Source organism: Macaca mulatta, chromosome 11 (genome assembly GCF_049350105.2).
Source record: "Macaca mulatta isolate MMU2019108-1 chromosome 11, T2T-MMU8v2.0, whole genome shotgun sequence".
Lineage (NCBI taxonomy): Eukaryota > Metazoa > Chordata > Mammalia > Primates > Cercopithecidae > Macaca > Macaca mulatta.
The window spans coordinates 110,948,937-110,966,770 of record NC_133416.1 but is presented as its reverse complement, the minus strand read 5'-3'; the positions used below and the strand labels follow the sequence as shown (position 1 = coordinate 110,966,770).

At 45.0% G+C, this 17,834-nt stretch overlaps 1 protein-coding gene across 7 annotated transcripts in view; it reads right to left on the bottom strand.

The window, feature by feature from the left end:
* The window catches only part of STAB2 (stabilin 2), a 168,623-nt gene that overhangs the window by 20,798 nt on the left and 129,991 nt on the right, over positions 1–17,834 (bottom strand). For 2 of the 7 annotated variants that reach the window (XR_013401291.1, XM_015152616.3), the window contains exons 48-57: positions 16,581–16,727; positions 15,040–15,180; positions 13,654–13,713; positions 11,785–11,961; positions 10,014–10,103; positions 7,492–7,638; positions 5,841–5,897; positions 4,583–4,709; positions 2,788–2,937; positions 94–198 (exon numbers count right to left, since the gene is read on the bottom strand). Coding sequence is in view for 3 of the 7 variants with exons in the window: in XM_015152616.3 (XP_015008102.3) it covers positions 94–198; positions 2,788–2,937; positions 4,583–4,709; positions 5,841–5,897; positions 7,492–7,638; positions 10,014–10,103; positions 11,785–11,961; positions 13,654–13,713; positions 15,040–15,180; positions 16,581–16,727 (1,201 nt within the window). In the remaining 4 variants the exon portion in view is untranslated. Of the gene's footprint in view, positions 1–93; positions 199–2,076; positions 2,302–2,787; positions 2,938–4,544; positions 4,710–5,840; positions 5,898–7,491; positions 7,639–10,013; positions 10,104–11,784; positions 11,962–13,653; positions 13,714–15,039; positions 15,181–16,580; positions 16,728–17,834 lie in introns of those variants that run through there. The other 5 variants (XR_013401293.1, XR_013401294.1, XR_013401292.1 and 2 more) reach the window with 4 other exon arrangements.

Below are 17,834 nucleotides of genomic sequence, written 5' to 3'. Positions count from 1 at the left end.
GATGTCACTCAGACTCCCAACCTCACTTGTATGCTCTTGGCAGTGTCCACTGCAGCCCTGGGCTGCCAGCAGCTGACCACTCCCATGACAGACCTGCCTGAGTGTCACACGAGGGGCCTGTCCACCCCGTTTCACAGAGGCACTGTCCGGAGCCCGTGATGCCATCATCGCACTGTCCATGGTCCGAGCAGCCACAGGCTGTAAACAAATTAGGATATGATCAGTCATCAGGGGTTGAGATCCAGTCCACCAGCTCCATGACCCCTTGTTGGCTGTGCATTTTCAGTTGTGGGAGGAACCATGCTTGTGTCATAGCCATTCATTCATTCATTGAAACATCTAAAAAATAACTTATTCAGGGACTATCACAGGCCACGCACTGCTAAGCCATAAGATTACAGGGAAAAACATAATAGAGAAGGTCCCTGTTCTCATGGGGCTTACAGTCTTAGAGTACCCAGCTCTTGAACATGGAATTATAAATGAGATGAATGTTATAATTACAGTAGTGTGTCATGGGATATGCAATGAACATTTAGGGAGATCATCTCATCTGGGGCTTCCTGATGGAGAAATCTATTTAAAAGTAAAATTCTGGCTGGGTGTGGTGACTGATGCCTGTAATCCCAGCACTTTGGGAGACTGAGGTGGGAGGATTGCTTCAGGCCAGAAGTTCAAGACCAGCCTGGGCAACGTGGCGCAACCCTGTAACTACAAAAAAACAATCACAAATTAGCCGGGTGTCGTGGTACATGCTTTTAGTCCCAGCTACTCGGGAGACTGAGATGGGAGGACTGCTTGAGCCCAAGATGTTGAGGCTACAGTAAGCTGTGATCACACCACTGTAAACCAGCCTGGGTAACAGAGTGAGACTCTGTCTTAAAAAAAATAAAATAAAATTGTGGCCAGGTGCAGTGGATCATGCTTGTGATTCCAGCTTTGGGAGGCTGAAGCAGGAGGATTGATTGAGGCCAGAAGTTTGAGACCAGCCTGGAGAATATAGGGAGACCCAATCTCTACAAAAAATTAAAAAAATAAAAAATTAGTTGGGTATGGTGGCACGTGCCTGTAGGCCTAACTACTCAGAAGGCTGAGGTGGGAGGACTGCTTAAGCCCGGGAGATTGAAGCTGCAGTGAGCCATAATCCCACCACTGTATTTCAGTCTGGGTGATAGAGTGAGATTTTATCTCAAAAAGAAAAGTAACATTAAAACATATATACTGATTCACCATTTCTCACTAACCCCAGCACTACCAAGCTAGCACAAGTCACCATTAGCGCTGGCCTAGATTGTTGCATCATTTTCCCCAAGGGGTCCTGCTTCTGTGCCTGTTCTCCTACAGATACCCTGCCCAGAGCCATCCTTTCTAATCTCTTCACAACACCCCTCTGTTCCCAACACTTCGCTGGCCTCCTGTCACACACAGAGCTAAAGACCTTTCATTGGCCAAGAAGAGCTGGTCTCTGGTGACCTTCAGATTGCATTCTCTTCCTCTCTTCCTCCTCTGTGCCCGCTCCACTCAGCCATCCTGGTCTTCCCGCTGTTCCGTGCACACCAAGCTGGCTCCTGCCCCAGGGCCTTTGCACTTGCTCATCTCACCTTGAGGAAAGCTGTTCCTCTGGTCTGCACTGTCTACTAGCTACACGTAGCCATTTAAATTTAATTAAACATTTGGTTCCTCAGCCACACGTTTTGCGTGCTTGATAGCTACATGTAGCTAGTGGCTAACATACCGGCCAGTGGAGTCATGGAGTCTTTCCCGCACTGCTGAAAGTTTGAGTGGCCTGCTCTTCATACCTCATGCCTGGCCCCCTTGTGTCTGTTAGGTCTCTACTCAAATATTCCCTACGTGAGGTGTCTTCTAAAACAACATCTCCTTTCATCCTTCACCTTTCTACCTGCTTCTTTGCTTTTATATCCTTTATAATGATTTTTTAGAAGAATTTGTTTCTGTAAGCCTTTGGAGAGCTGGAATTTTGTCCCTGTCAGTCCCTAAACCACAAATCCCTAGACATTAGAAATATTCGGCCGGGTGAGGTGGCTCATACCTGTAGTCCCAGCACTGCTGGGAAGCTGAGGCAGGTGGATCACCTGAGGTCGGGAGTTTGAGACCAGCCTGACCAACATGGAGAAACCCATCTCTACTAAAAATACAAAATTAGCCAGGAGTGGTGGCACATGCCTGTAATCCCAGCTACTCAGGAAGCTGAGGCAGGAGAATCACTTGAATCCGGGAGGCAGAGGTTGTGATGAGCCGAGATTGTGCCATTGCACTCCAGCCTGGGCAACAAGAGCGAAACTGTCTCCAAAAAAAAAAAAGAAAAAAATTGCTGGCTCTTGAGTAAATCACTTAAGCTCTTTGTACCTTGGTTTCTTCATCTGCTAATTGCGGATAATAACAGTAACTATCTCAAAGGGTGGTTAAGTGGATTGAATTGTAAAACATATGTGGCTGGCACATAGTAGGCACTTAATCAATGTCAGCATTCAATATTAGTAAGGACTCAGTAAATCCACATTGGTTGAATGATTGAATGAACATTATTCAGCCACATCGTGCCTTGGTGGCTGCTGGGGACAAGTTTCACTTCTAGAGGTGAAGCTTTTTCAGTGGAAACTGGGAATACATCCAAGGAGGAAATAAGCACATAAGGCAGGCAGATGGGAGGGGTGTGGCTGGGAGAAAGGACAAGAAGGATGCCTCCAGGTCAGGCAGATGGCATAGACAAGGACAGGGAACACAGTTAAAAAACAAGCTCTAGCACAGGGAAGCGGCGCCACATACGCAGACAATTAGGCCCGAATCTCCCTGGCCAGCACATCTCACACGCCGTCCCGTTGAAGCCGGTGTTGCATTTACACATTCCGGTGCCGGTGTACTGATCAAGGCAGACACCCCGGTTATTACACGGGGCATCTGGTCCTCCAGGGCAGGCTGGAAGAGATGAAACAGCGGTGACTCAACAGTCTCCCAAAGCCAGAGCAGCTCAGCGCCTTTGTAAATGTGCTGCGGCATCTGACCTCTGTTAGCCCAGAGGGAACGTGGCCCTCAGTGTCAGTGGATATTTAGGGCAAGTCACTGGCCTATGGGACATGAACTTCATGGTATCTGATATGATTCTGTCTTGACAGGGTGATACACTGAACCGTGCACTGTATTTGGGGGTTTGTGCATTGGATTTGAGGATATCCATGCTGAGTAATGAACTTGCTCTGAGCTTTTGTTTTCTTAGCTCTAAATGATGATGATAATAATGATATAGTGTCTGCTTGACCTATACCACATTGTTATTGTGAAGATCAAATGAGGCATTATAACTGAGAACAGTTTGAAAGGATAAAGCCCTGAACGAATATTAGAATGATACTGATTTTCATGAATGGTCCACACTTTAGTGATGGAGGGTGGAGCTGGGTGGTCACGGGGGCTTTCAACCCAGAGTATTCTTAATGAGATTATGATGAATGGAGTACGCATGCTAGTAAAAATCATGGCTGCCAGAGACAGACCAGCGGGACCTTGGGTTTACTTCTTATCCTCTCTCTGCCTCTGTTTTCTCATTTACAAAATGGGGACAACAGGCCAGGCACGGCGGCTCACGCCTGTAATCCCAGCACTTTGGGAGGCCGAGGTGGATGGATTGCTGGAGCTCAGGAGTTCGAGAGCAGCCTGGGCAACATGGTGAAACCCCAGCTCTGCAAAAAATACAAAAAAATTAGCTGAGTCTGGTGGCATGTGCCTGTAGTCCCAGCTACTTGAGAGGCTGAGGTGGGAGGATCACTTGAGCCCAGAAGGTTGAGACTGTAGTGAGCTATGGTCCTGCCACTATACTCCAGCTTCGGTAACAGAGTGAGACCCTCTCTCAAAAAAAGTCAGCGGGGAGGGGAAGACAACAACAGAACCTACTCCCTAGGGGTTGTTGCCCAGATTAGATGTTTTGATATGTATGGGGAAAAAACATTCAATAAAACTCAATAAATGTGCCTACTTAGAACAACATGTGGCAGACAAGTGCTTTTGAGGCATTTGTGATGCTGCAACTGTTGATGTATTGTTGGCTAGAAGTTAACACAGGGGTTCCAGGATGGGCCCAAATACGCTTTGGCAAGGAGCCCTTTCCTGATGAGGTAACAGAGGGAGCCAACGCTATACATCCTCTACAAGGGACAGGGGTGGTTTCAGGAAATTATGGCCCATACGTACTGTCTCAGTACATCACCTGCCAAGGGAGAATCATATCAAATGCATTTAAACATGCTTATCAATATCATGGATATCATGTTGTACAGCATCAAAAATGAGATATAGTGTCTTTAGCACCATCAGAAATGTCTACGCTCTAATATCAAAGAAAAAAGCAGACACACAATTACAATATATGCACAGTAGGATCTCAACTTGATAAAAAAATATGCCAAAGTAGAAGGAATGATACACAACTCTTCAGAGTTTTGGGGTCTGGGAATCATCATTGGCAGTGTTTCCCCCATCTCCCTATAATTTTGGTACGTTCAAAGACTGGACAATGGGCAGTCTATTACCACTTTTAGAGTCGCGAGGCGGGAAGAGGCACCCTCACCCTGACAGTCTCGCCCGAAGTAGCCCTTGCAGCACCTGGGGATCTGTATCACCAGGCTGCACCACTCCCGGCAGCCTTCCAGGTTCCTCTTGAAGGGCAGGTTGTAGAGACACTTCTGCTTCTCACCCTAAGGGAAGAGAGTGGACCATCCCTTCACTTACCACTGCAGGCACTGGGGCTCTAGTCTGTGCCCTCGTGGAGGATCCTAGGTACTGCCCAAATAAAAAATGGGACTTCCAATGTGAGCCAACTTTTTTCGAAGGCAGTGTTTTTCCTACGGGGGTCAACCGGCCAACGGCAGAAACATGCGGATGGGGGAGGAAGTAGATCTAGGGTCCGTGGGAGGATTTCTCCCCAGTCTCAAGGGGAAGAACTTTCAGACCCGTAGAGTGCTCTGCAAGTGGCATGGTTGCCTGGGGAGGGAGTGGGAAGGAGGTAGCTTCCTGTCATGGAAGGGGTGTGGGGCAAGGCTCCCAAATTGTAGGCAGGGAGGGTATGAGTTAGATTTTGTTTTGTAGAGATATTTTTGTTATAGGTTTTACTAGTAGACTAGGAAGAGCTTGACTTTTGAATAAGTAATACAAAACAGCACTTAATGAGCACTTACTATGTGCCAGGCACTTAAGTATACCCACATTTTTAAAATTTACTTTTCCTAATAGCTGCACAGAGTCCATTATTAGCTCCATTTTACAGAGGCAAACCTGACAGGTCATAGGATTTGGCAAAGATTATGGAATTTGACCCCATACCTGTGGACTCTAAATTTCATTGACTTAACCATTACTCTCCATTGCTCTCTGGACTTTCATCCTATCTTTGCTCCTTACTAGCTCTGTGGCCTTGGACTGATTGCTTACCCTCTCTGAGACCCATTTTTCTCATAAGTAAAGTGTAGATAACAATAGCTTCCTTTGAGTATTATAAAGAGGGACAGAGTAATGAGTATATAAAGGCCCAGTACACAGCCTGGGACATGGACAGCAGCCAACAAAATGCAGCTATTTTTATAATCATAATTATCTTCTAAGTCCGTCTAGGTCTACCATCCGATGACTTTTCTAGACAGTTCCTAGAACGTGGGTTGACAGGTGGCCTGGGCTGAGAATATCTATCTTACTCCACTGGTTTTGTTGTTGAAAGAATGACATAAATTACATTTATGCAACATAAGTGCATGCGTGTACGCGCGCACACACACACACACAATGAAACAGACTTATGGCTCTCCAAACATTATCACTGCATTCTTAATTACCTTTGGTTTACTCCACCTTGGGCAGCTGGGAGTATTGACACAGCTCCCACACGACCCCTAGTATGCAAGAAAAGAAACACTTGAAAATCAAAAATATCAGAAAACACAAGGAAATGTTCCTAATTAATACCTGGATGGATTAAGGGCTTAATTTTGATTAAGACTCTGGCTATGATCAGGAATATGGAAACAGGCCAGGCATGGCGGCCGACACCTGTAATCCTAGCACTTTGGGAGACCAAGGCAGGAGGATCGCTTGAGGCGAGGAGTTTGAGACCAGCCTAGGCAACAAAGCAAGACTCTGTCTGTAAAAAAAAAAAAAAAAATATTAGCCAGGCATGGTGGCACATGAACCTGTAGTCCCAGTGACTTTGGAGGCTGAGTTGAGGGGATCACTGGAGCCCAAGAGTTCAAGGCTGCAGTGAGCTGTGATTGCGCCACTGAACTCCAGCCTGGATGACAGAGCAAGACCCTATCTGAAAACAACAACAAAGAATATCAAAACAAACACACTAACTTTGCCACGGATAATTCTGAAGATCTGTCTTGGGCATTAGCTCTGTGGTTTTGTTCTCTGAAGGGAAAATCTGTTATACAGAGCTGGACCTGGGCAGTATCTTACAGGCATATGCTATTAGCAGTGGGACATATGGGTGCAAGTGTTAGTTCCATTTTAAGTTAAATGGGATACTTTTGGCCAATCACTAATACTATTTGAGCCTTAGTTTTATAATAAATAGGGATAATAATTCTTGCTGCTATTTGATCTTCAGAAGATTGATGAGGAAAAATGATGAACTGAAAAATATGTGTGGAATATAACTTGGAAATTAAGAAGACCCCTATGGTAGAAAGGACAACTGGTTTCATCTCCTACTTCGACTGACTGGGATCCAAAAAATTTGGGATAATTACTGAAATTCCTAGGGGATGCCAGGTACAGATACCAACTGGTGACAAACTTTGCATGTAACGTCACTTTACCTCTTTGAGAGTCAGTTTCTAAATCTACACAATAGGGTGGATGACAACTATTCCTATTATTGGATTATTGTAGGGGTAAACTAAGTATTGAACACAATGGCTGGCTCCAGGGGAGTACTCAGTAAAGGTGCTGGATGGATGAATGAGTGAATGTAAAAATGCCTCACACAGTGCAGGGCTTGGGATAGAAGTTCAATCAATGTTGTCAAATGAATGAATCAATGGGTAAGTGAAGAGAGGTGTGGGTGGCATATCATATTAGACTGACTATATGAAATTGCCCTTTTCATAGGTTCCAGACTGTCAAATATGGCAATTTCATATGGTGTAATCTGACAGACTTTCAACAAATGTTTGTTGAATGAATGAGTGACTTAATAGATGGATGCGTTTGAAAATGAATGGTAGTTGGCACATGGTTGGTATCCAAGAACTGTTTTCTCAGTGATAAGGGAATGAATGGGTGGGTGAGTGGGTGGAGGGATAAACAAGAATATTCCAGGCTGTGTGGGGCGAAGCAGATGCCTGTTGCCAGATGCCAGGTCTTCTGGGTCCTGGTCTTGCTGAGGACAGGCCCTACATGGTTTTATAACAGGGTCCACACTGGATCACGAGGACCATCTTTGGCTTAAGGTTCTCTTACTACACTGCTGTTTTTAGGACTGACCAAGGCATGGAAAGCAGTAAAGGTGTCACAGCGGCCCCCTAGGGTGGGATCAATCAGCAGACAGTCAATGCCGTAGGCCACGCCCAGGTCAAACAAGAGCTCCCGCTGCACAATTCTGCAGGTTTGGCCATTCAGAAAGAGGTCACCCTGAGAAAGAAAAAAAAAAAAAAAAAAAAAAAAAAAAAAGAAAGAGAAAGAGAGAGAGAAATAGTCAATCTCTTTAATGTATCTCTTCTTTCCCAGACATGCAACATGGCCAGTAACTGCAAGACTCAGGAAGAACTTAATAAAACCCCATTTATCAAATACCCAGCATGTATTATGTGCCAGATACTGTTCTAAGTCCTTTACCTGTGCGAATTCTTTTAATTCTTACAACAATCCAAGGTGGTTGTGTTGGATGTAGCTACTATTATTAGTACCCGTTTACAGACGAGGGAACTAAGGCAGTGAGAGGTTAAATGACTTGCCCAGTGAATGGTGGTGCAGGCATTTGCACCCAGGCAGTCAGCCTCAGAGCCTGCCCCCTTGATCCCTCTGCCTCACTTCCTCTACCAAAGGCGAAACGTCAGCAGTGGGTGATAGGGTGGAGCAAGGATGGCCTTGCTGTGGTTAGGGATGAACTTCACTGATGTGCCTTCTTTGTGTGTAGTAACCGACTCTCCTGATTTAGTGCCAGCACCTAGCAAAGTGCCTGGTTCAGCTTTCTTTCCAGGGTGTACAAGTGATAGCCTTTAACTTTGTAATGATACTTTTTTTTTTTTTTTTTTTTTTTTTTTGAGGCGGAGTCTCGCTCTGTCGCCCTGGCTGGAGTGCAGTGGCGCGATCTCGGCTCACTGCAAGCTCCGCCTCCCGGGTTCCTGCCATTCTCCTGCCTCAGCCTCCCGAGTAGCTGGGACTACAGGCGCCGCCACCACGCCCGGCTAATTTTTTTGTATTTCTTAGTAGAGACGGGGTTTCATTGTGTTAGCCAGGATGGTCTCGATCTCCTGACCTCGTGATCCGCCCGTCTCGGCCTCCCAAAGTGCTGGGATTACAGGCTTGAGCCACCGCGCCCGGCCTTGTAATGATAATTTCTTTTTTCACATGTACCAGGCATAATCATCTGGGTTTTGGAGACATTATTTCATTTAATGCTGGCAACAATCTCAGGGCCTTTCCTGAGGTCACCCAGCTAGTAAGTTGATGGATACATTATTCTTCCAATACACAAAATGCTTTAAGAAAGCTTTTGAGAGGAAAACAAGGTAACTCCCAGCATCTATGGATGGGATGGAGATAGTGTGACTCTGTGGAAGGAACACCAGAAAACTGTGGTTAAAGCCTTGCATATTCACTCATGTACTATGTGACCGCAGGCAAGTCACTGAACCTCTCTGTGGTTCACTGTTTTTTTCACCAGGTGAATAGAGTACATGATTTCTAATATAGCATTGTTATACAGATCAGACTAAATAATACATTGCAGAGTGCTCTGAAAGCTGCATCAACACACAGAACAAGCAGAAGGCATTCTTACTATCCTTCTCTGATAGTTGTCTATTTTGGTCTAGGGAGACAGGACAAATCTCAAGCGTGTACACTGGGATAATGTTCCAAAAGTTGGAATGAAAAGATGTTAATACTCTTCAAATTCAGTTATAAATTCAATGCAATTCTAATTCAAACACCAAAGGATACTGGTCATAAGATGTACACAGAATGTTGTATGGAAGTTGTTGGAATCCTCCTTGAAGGGAATTAACTCAGTTGGGAGATGCATCCCTTTTGCCCTTCCTCCTTTCCACTGCCTGAAAAGTGGACATGGCGCCTGGAACTCCAGCAACCATGCTGGACCTTAGAGGCTGGAACCATGTGTGCTGCAGAGCAGAAAGACAGAAGGCACTTCTCTACTGAGCCATCATACTAACTCTGGATTGGCTACCTCCAGATTTCTTTTATAAAAGCGAATAAATCCTTACACATTTAAGTCACCAGATTTTGGCTTTTCCATGATATGCAGTTGGAATAATCCCATTAGACCCATTCATCATATGGAATTACAGGAAGGCAGAATTGTTCGGGAACTAACCAGGGGAAGTAAAAACTGCAAACCTCTCAGTTGGCTGATCTAGGTAGGCATAGCCCAGAGCTGGCTCTGACTGCCAAGAAAGTGTTCGAGGTGAGGTCACAGTGGTGGGGCTGGGAAGGAAGAGAAAGGAATGACTGTATATTTTCCTGTTTCAGGAAAGTATCTCACATTGGAAAATAAATGCTCTACACAAAAAACAAAATCAGCTTCCAGTGTAAAAGGCTTCCTGCCACCTGCTAAGAGGGCTTCGGTTGGCCAGGATTTATCAGGTTTTTCACATCCACTTACGCACTCTCAGGAAAAATACCTCTGAAGGTAGTGAGAAAAAAAATGAGCTTGTTATGAATGGAGGGGGAAAAAATGAACATCTCCTTGAAGGGGCAGTGGTTGGGGAATAGCTTGCTGTGAATGTGTGAACCCCTCCCTGACCACCCTTCATGATGATACTCACAATGTCACTGCCAGCTCCACACTTCACACTCAGCTCTGAACCTTGCAGGGTCTTCCAGGCAGTGGATGTGGGAAGATCCACAGCTAAAACCTGTGTGGGCAATGGTGCCACGTGACTGCCCCAAATTTGGGCTGAAGAAGGGACTGCCCGAAGGAGCTTTACCAAAAAACCAAATTCAGATGCAGATTTTCCCACAAGTTATAATAACTTTAGCATTACAATGACCGCAGGTATAACCAATGGGAAGAATAATTGGGGGCTCTCTGGGAGGTTGGAAACTCCTTCTGGAGGGAAAGAGTTGACCAGCTGGACTGGTTTCAATCACCCTTCCATCCCCCATCTATGCTTGGGAGTCTCTGAAGATGCAGTCTTAGTGTATGAAGCAAATGAAAGAATGAGTGGATGAGGCTGGGAAATGACATAGGATGCAGTTATGGGTGGCACTGTGCCCCTCAAAGAGTTATGTTGAAGTCCTGATGCCCAATTCCTCAGAATATGATCTTATTTGGAAATGAGGTCATTGCAGATGTAATTAGTTAGGATGAGGTAATCCTGGAGTAGAGTGGACTCTTAATCTAATATGAATGGTGTTCTTATAAGAAGCAAGAGGCAAATGCTACGTGAAGGCACAGAAACACACAGGGAGACAGTCCTGTGTTGGCAGAAACAGAGATTGGAGGGATTCACTACAAGCCCAGGAGCACCAAGGATTTCCAGAAACCACCAGAGGCAGAGAGAGAAGCATGGAGCAAATTCTCCCTTAGAACCTCCAGAAGGAACAACCTTGCCAGCTCTTCATCTCCGACATCTTGCCTCCAGAACTGTTTACTACAAGGAACACATTTCTGCGGTTTAAGCTGCCCAGCTTGTGGTAATGTGTGACGGCAGCCTTGGGCAACTAATCTAGATGCTGTGGATGAACTGAAGTTGGGGCATTTGGCATTCTTGGACTGGGCAGACTTGGTCCTGGAGAGAAACATGAGTCCTGGATGAGGACTCAGGATGGCTGCCATGTTCCTATATGATTGTGCTTGCTCCTGTATGATCATGTTTGCTCCTAAATGATCTTGCTTGTTCCTATAAGACTGTGCATATGCTCCCATATGATCATGCTGCTCTCATATGATCGTGCTTGCTCCTACGTGATCGTGCATGCTCCTATATGATCATGCTTGCTCCTATGTGATCGTGCTTGCTCCTATATGATCATGCTTGCTTCTATATGATCATGCTTGTTCCTACATGATTGTGCTTGTTCCTATATCATGCTTATTCCTATATCACGTATGTTCCTATGTGATCATGCATGTTCCTATATAATCATGCTAGTTTCTATATGATCGTGCTTCTCTAATACAGTTAATTAGTTCAGGGCTGGATCAATCAGCCATTTGCCTAGAAATTTTGGAACTGGATGAGAAAGAGTCCATCTGGAAAAACTCGAGAACTGTTGTCAGCAGCCATTTTGCCAGGAGAACTAGGAATGCAGAAAGGCTGATCCGCAGTAGAGAGAGGAATGATGCTCTTGGGTATTGGTTAAAGTAAATAATAATAATGGCAAGCCCATGGAACAGAACCAAATGTGGTATACTGCAGGAGCCAATCAACCACGGCCAGTCGGAGGACACAGTGGGGCAGGGGATGCTGTGGCTTCCTGCACACAGTGGAGACGGGGACGCACTCACAGTTCCTAGGCCACAATGCCTCAGTGCTGAATTTTATCACCACCCGGGGACATTCTTGCACTTATATCCGCATGTAAACTAAATACCTTGGCATCTCGTATCACATGAAACTTCAAATACTCCTTCAGCTTGTCCTTGTTGTCTTGGTTGAACAGGAAGTCCTGTTGTTCAGCAGGTAGGGCTTGGAGGGCTCGGTCAGTGGGCCAGAAGAGAGTGACTGGGGTGTGGATGGGATCAGTGATGACACTCAGCAAACCTGAGTCCTGAAACACAGGGGTTCAGCCCTTTGCTGGCATGAGCAAGGTCCAGACATGTGGGCAGGGGATCTGTCTCTGAGGATTCTCCTCCATGCTCCGGCCCACAGCTTACTGGGACTCTGGATGGTTCAAAGGTGATGCAGCTAGAGAAACTAGAGGCCCATCACACCCCGGCCATTCTGACCTACAAATTTTTTTCTTATTTTTGAGACAGGGTCTCACTCTGTTGTCCCAACTGGAGTGCAGTAGCACAATCACAGCTCAATGCAGCTTCAACCTCGGGGGTTCAAGTGATCCTCCCACCTCAGCCTCCTGAGTAGCTGGAATTACTGGCATGCACCACCACACTCTGCAAATTTTTGTATTTTTGTAGAGATGGGGTTTTGCCATGTTGCCCAGGCCAGTCTCGAACTCCTGGGTTCAAGCAATCCTCCTGCCTTGGCTGCCCAAAGTACTAGGATTACAGGCATGAGGCAACTGTGCCCATCCTGACCTATATTTTCTTGGAAAGCAAATCAGAAAGTCAAATTCTGGAGTCCCCAGGGACTGCTCAGGGTTGAGGAGCAGGGAAGAGGGAGCCTCAGAAAGATGCTTGGCCTGCTCCTCCCTATTCTTCTCTGCAATCTGTTGTTCATACTAGAAGTTTCTATTCAATTCATGGGAACAATCTCTGAAGTCAGTAAGATATGGTTTTTTTTGTTTTTGTTTTTGTTTTTGTTTTTTTTGAGACGGAGTCTCACTCTGTCACCCCAGCTGGAGTGCAGTGGTGTGATCTTGGCTCACTGCAACCTCTGTTTCCTGGGTTCAAGCAATTCTCCTGCCTCACCCTCCTAAGTAGCTGGGACTACAGGTGAATGCCATCATGCCCAGCTAATTTTTGTATTTTTAGTAGAGACGGAGTTTCACCATGTTGGCCAGGCTGATCTTGAACTCCTGACCTCAAGTGATCCATCTGCTTTGGCCTCCCAAAGTGCTGAAATTATAGGTGTGAGCCACCATGCCTGCCAGAAAGATATGGTTTTAATTTCTACCTGTCTCACAGGCATAGAGTTCCCAACTTTCCAATGCAACTTCCCCATCTTTATAATGGAGTTGATAATTCCAGATGTGAAGCACCTAGTACACTGCTGCCACATTTCAATTTCTTTCCCTCTCCCCAGCCTCAAATCCTCAATTTCTAACTCAGCCAATGTACATTACGTAGCTCAACAAGCCACATAACATTCTAAGAAGGCAGTGGCAGATAATGACTTTGCTTTCCAGAAAACTGAGACTTGCCCATGCAGATCCTGCAACAGCTGACTGATGTCAAAGCAAAACAGAGGCCGGGCACGGTGGCTCACGCCTGTAATCCCAGCACTTTGGGAGGCCGAGGCGGGCGGATCACAAGGTCAGGAGATCGAGACCACGGTGAAACCCCGTCTCTACTAAAAATACAAAAAAATTAGCCGGGCGCGGTTGTGGGTGCCTGTAGTCCCAGCTACTCGGGAGGCTGAGGCAGGAGAATGGCGTGAACCCGGGAGGCGGAGCTTGCAGTGAGCCGAGATCGCGCCACTGCACTCCAGCCTGGGCGACAGAGCAAGACTCCGTCTCAAAAAAAAAAAAAAAAAAAAAAAAAAAGCAAAACAGAAACAACAAAACAAACAAAACAAAACTTCTTTAGGCAGGTTATCCTCTAAACTTCCCCTAAATTTTTACCTGTATTAAGTTGCTAAATTTGATGTAGCCATTCTTTGTTGCCAAAGTCGTAAGATTTTGCTGCAAAGATAATAAGAATGAGCATGAAACTTTTCCTTATGCAGTTTACAAGGAATTTAAAAAGCGCTCAAGCGAAAAAAATAAAGGTAACATAACCCGGCATATATACAGATGGGCTCATCAGCACCTGCTTGAGCTCTCTTCTGACGGCACTTTTCTGCATTCTAGAGACTAGTAGGCTAAGTGCTACTTTTTCCCAGACTCCCTTGCAGCTAGAGCCCCACATGTGATATAAGGTCCTCCAAGCAGAAGCACTTGTGCAAAGCTTCTTGGTGGAAAGAAATAATATGAGGTGATGCAGCTGGTAGAAGGGAGATCAACCCTTCTGGCAAGCACAATGGGGACATCTATAGCCCAGTGTCTAGTGTCCAAGGTGGTGAGGCTGGAGACATGTGGCAGTCACAGAGCTGTGGCAGCCAGGACAGTCAGAACAGCCTGGTGGTGGTGGTAAGGTTATCAGCTTAGGTATCCACCCTTTGTGTGTGTGTGTGTAACTAAAAAAACTTTTTTAGACAGGATTTCACTCTGGTTGCCCAGACTAGAGTGCAGTAGCATGATTTCAGGTCACTGTCCTCAGCTCACTGCAAGCATCTGATCCTGGGATCAGGTGATTCTGCCACCTCAGCCTCCCAAGTAGCTGGGATTATAGGCATGCACCACCACGCCTGGCTAGTTTTTTGTATTTTTAGTAGAAATGGGGTTTCACTATGTTGCCCAGGCTGGTCTTGAACTCCTGGACTCAAACAATCTGCCTGCCTTGGCCTCCCAGATTGCTTGGATTACAGGTGTGACCCACTGCACCCAGCCAGGTGTCTACCCTTTGTAGGCCTCCCTGGGCTGTTCTGCTCCCAGCTGTGTAGCATCTGAATTAGTCTCTACCCTTCCAGAGATTTGATGATGTATCTACTATCTCAAGAAACTTTTGGTCTAAGTATAGTGGAGTCTGTGTTCTGCAATGAAAGACCTTGACCTGTATTAATAAATACAAATAAAAGTTAAAATTACATTTTCTGTCAATTGAGAAGGAGATTTACTCCAGATTTTTTCTTTCTTTCTTTCCCTTCCTTCCTCTCTTTCTCCATCTTCTAAACCTATGTAAGACTACCTGCCCTCGTGGATGCTAAAGAAAAACATATAAAATCTGCTTAACAATTTAAGACTTTTACTTATTTACTTATTATTAAGAATAATGTTTACGAGGCTTTTAATAATTGCTTAGGATTGAAGCCGAAAAAGAAAATGTTTCAAAATGATGACTTCGAATCAGAATAGAGATGATAATGTATTGAGTCACTCCAGGCTGAAAATATGAGAGAGTTTACCTACCAGAATTCTTCCAGAGGTGTCTTTGGGAGTGATAAGCAAATTTTTGGGAGATAGCAATTTGTCTATGATATGAACAATGCCATTAGTACTGATGATATCACTGGATATGATCTTAGCCTTATTATTTATATACACTGTGCCCTGAAATCAACCAAAAACAAAAAAGAAATGAGTGCAAAGTGAAATAGACACAAAATTCCTTCTCACAGAATGCTTTACCAATGTGTTAAATTATCAGGAGCAAAACCTGAATATCCAAGTTAATACTTGAGTGTATTTTTATTATTATAAAGTGAAAACAGAGATAACATGTAATTTTCACCTGGGGAAGTTAATTATAACATAGAATCATCTAAAACACTAATTTCAATATGATTCTCCAGTATGAAGCAAGCAAGCAGCTCAAAATTGGCTTCTTTTATATTTGTTCTATACCTCCTCCCCTGGTTTTCCTCCTTCTGCAAGGAATTCTACAGTCACCATTTGTTTCTCTGTAGTAAGGAGGGACTGGACCAGCCTGGTCAAGTGACTTGGATCAAAAGCTTTCAACCTTTCCAGCTTCTGACTAATGCTACCAAAAGCAGTTCTATTTACTACTTGGAGAGGCCTGCCTCTGGTTTTAATCCTGCTCTAATATTTGCTCTTTGTGCGACTTTGGACAAGCTATTTAACCTTTCTGAGCTCAGTTTTCTTATTCGGAAATTAAGGATTAACGCTGTCTATATCAAGGGAATATTTTGCAGATTAAATGAGTTAGTACACATCAAATACTATGTGCCTGCATACAGAAATCACTTAACATATGTTATTATTATTATTTTTCGAGACAGAGTCTTGCTCTGTCACCCAGGCTGGAGTGCAGTGGCGCGATCTTGGCTCACTGCAAGCTCTGCCTCCCAGGTTCACGCCATCCTCCTGCCTCAGCCTCCTGAGTAGCTGGGACTACAGGCGCACGCCACCATGCCCAGCTAATTTTTTGTATTTTTAGTAGAGACGGGTTTCACTGTGTTAGCCAGGATGGTCTCGATCTCCTGACCTTGTGATCCACCCGCCTTAGCCTCCCAAAGTTCTGGGATTACAGGCATGAGCCACCGCGCCTGGTCTATTATTTCTTATATTAATTTAAGGAAGAAAAAGAGAAAGCGGACCTAAAGATAAGGCACTTTCTTTGTTTAAAAAGAAACTTAATTTTATGTTCAGGGGAACATATGCAGGTTTGTTACACAGGTAAACTTGTGTCAGGGGGTTTGTTGTAGAGATTATTTCATCACCCAGGTATTAAGCCTAGGACCTATTAATTAGTTTTCATGATCCTCTCCCTCCTGCCACTGTCCACCCTCCAGTAGGTCCAGTGTGTGCTGTTCCTCTCTATGTGTCCAGGAGTTCTCTTAATTTAGCTCCCACTTGTAAGTGAGGACATGCAGCATTGGGTTTTCTGTTCTCGCATTAGTTTGCTGAGGATGATGACCTCCAGCTCCATCCAGGTTCCTGCAAAGGACATGATCTAGGGGAGAGAGGAGCTAAGGATAACTGGTATCTACCTGAGAGACGGAGATGACTATTGGCTCTCCTTGGAGGGAAGTAGCATTTGAGATCAATATCAAGTGTTCCAGAAGCAGCTGGTGGCAGGCGACCACATGATACCGAAGAACCTGGGGCATTAAGCCCTGTTTGTCCCAGTCTTTAACCTGTAACAGAAAATCAGAGGGTTCCAGCCAGAGGCAGGAGCCTTGTGCTGCAATGTGCCATTTGGCTCTCCTCTCCTCCATTCTCTCTTCCACACCTCTCGGCCCACCCAGACTCCGGGAGGTAAGCTTTATAGAGTGGTCAGGATTATAGAGTGGAGACTGTTCAGACAAAAGGGAGGAGTGACTCTAGCTCCTTTCCTGCCTCCATTGTGGAATCTCAGTGTGGAAGGAACATGGGGTTCCTCTGGCCCGGGATTTCACAATACATGTTGCAAAGATCGCAAGTTCTGTGAGATGATCCTCAAAAAAGAATTTTCTGGGAAACACTGCATGGTATATCCCCCTCTTGGAGAGGTATCAGTGCCAGATTCAAACCTTTAGTATTGGGAGGATCATGACGTATCTCCATTTGGAATTCAAAATACAAACAAGGCTGTGTGCAGTGGCTCACGACTGTAATCCCAGTACTTTGGGAGGCTGAGGCGGGCGAATCACTTGAGGCCAGATGTTCGAGACCAGCCTGGCCCACATGGTAAAACACCATCTCTACTAAAACTACTACTCTGGAGGCTGAAGCATGAGAATCACTTGAACCCAGGAGGTAGAGGCTGCAGTGAGCCGAGATCGTGGCACTGCACTCCAGCCTGGATGACAGATCAAGATCCTGTCTCAAAAACAAACAAACAAACAAACAATCAAGCAATATTAACCATAAAGTAAGTGTAATCAAAAACCCACAAAATTCTCATGTTTTATAACTCCTTTAATGACTTTTTATTTTGAATTATAAAGTGCCAATTTCTTTCAAAAACTATTTTTGTGCCTCTGCTTTGCTGGTGTCCAAAATATAGGCAAAGAGAGGCTGGGTGTGCAGTGGTTAAGTACATGGGCTCAGGTTTGGGTCTGTGCTCCATCCCCTGCTAGTCATGTGATCTTGGGAAAAGCTACTTTCCTCAGTATTCACAGCTATAAAATGGGGATCACAACAGCACTCAACTCACAGGGTTGTTGTGAGGACCAAATGAGTAAATCTAAGCCGGGCACTCAGAATAGTGCTTGACACACTTACAATGAATGTTACCTATTATTTTTACGAATGGGCAATCC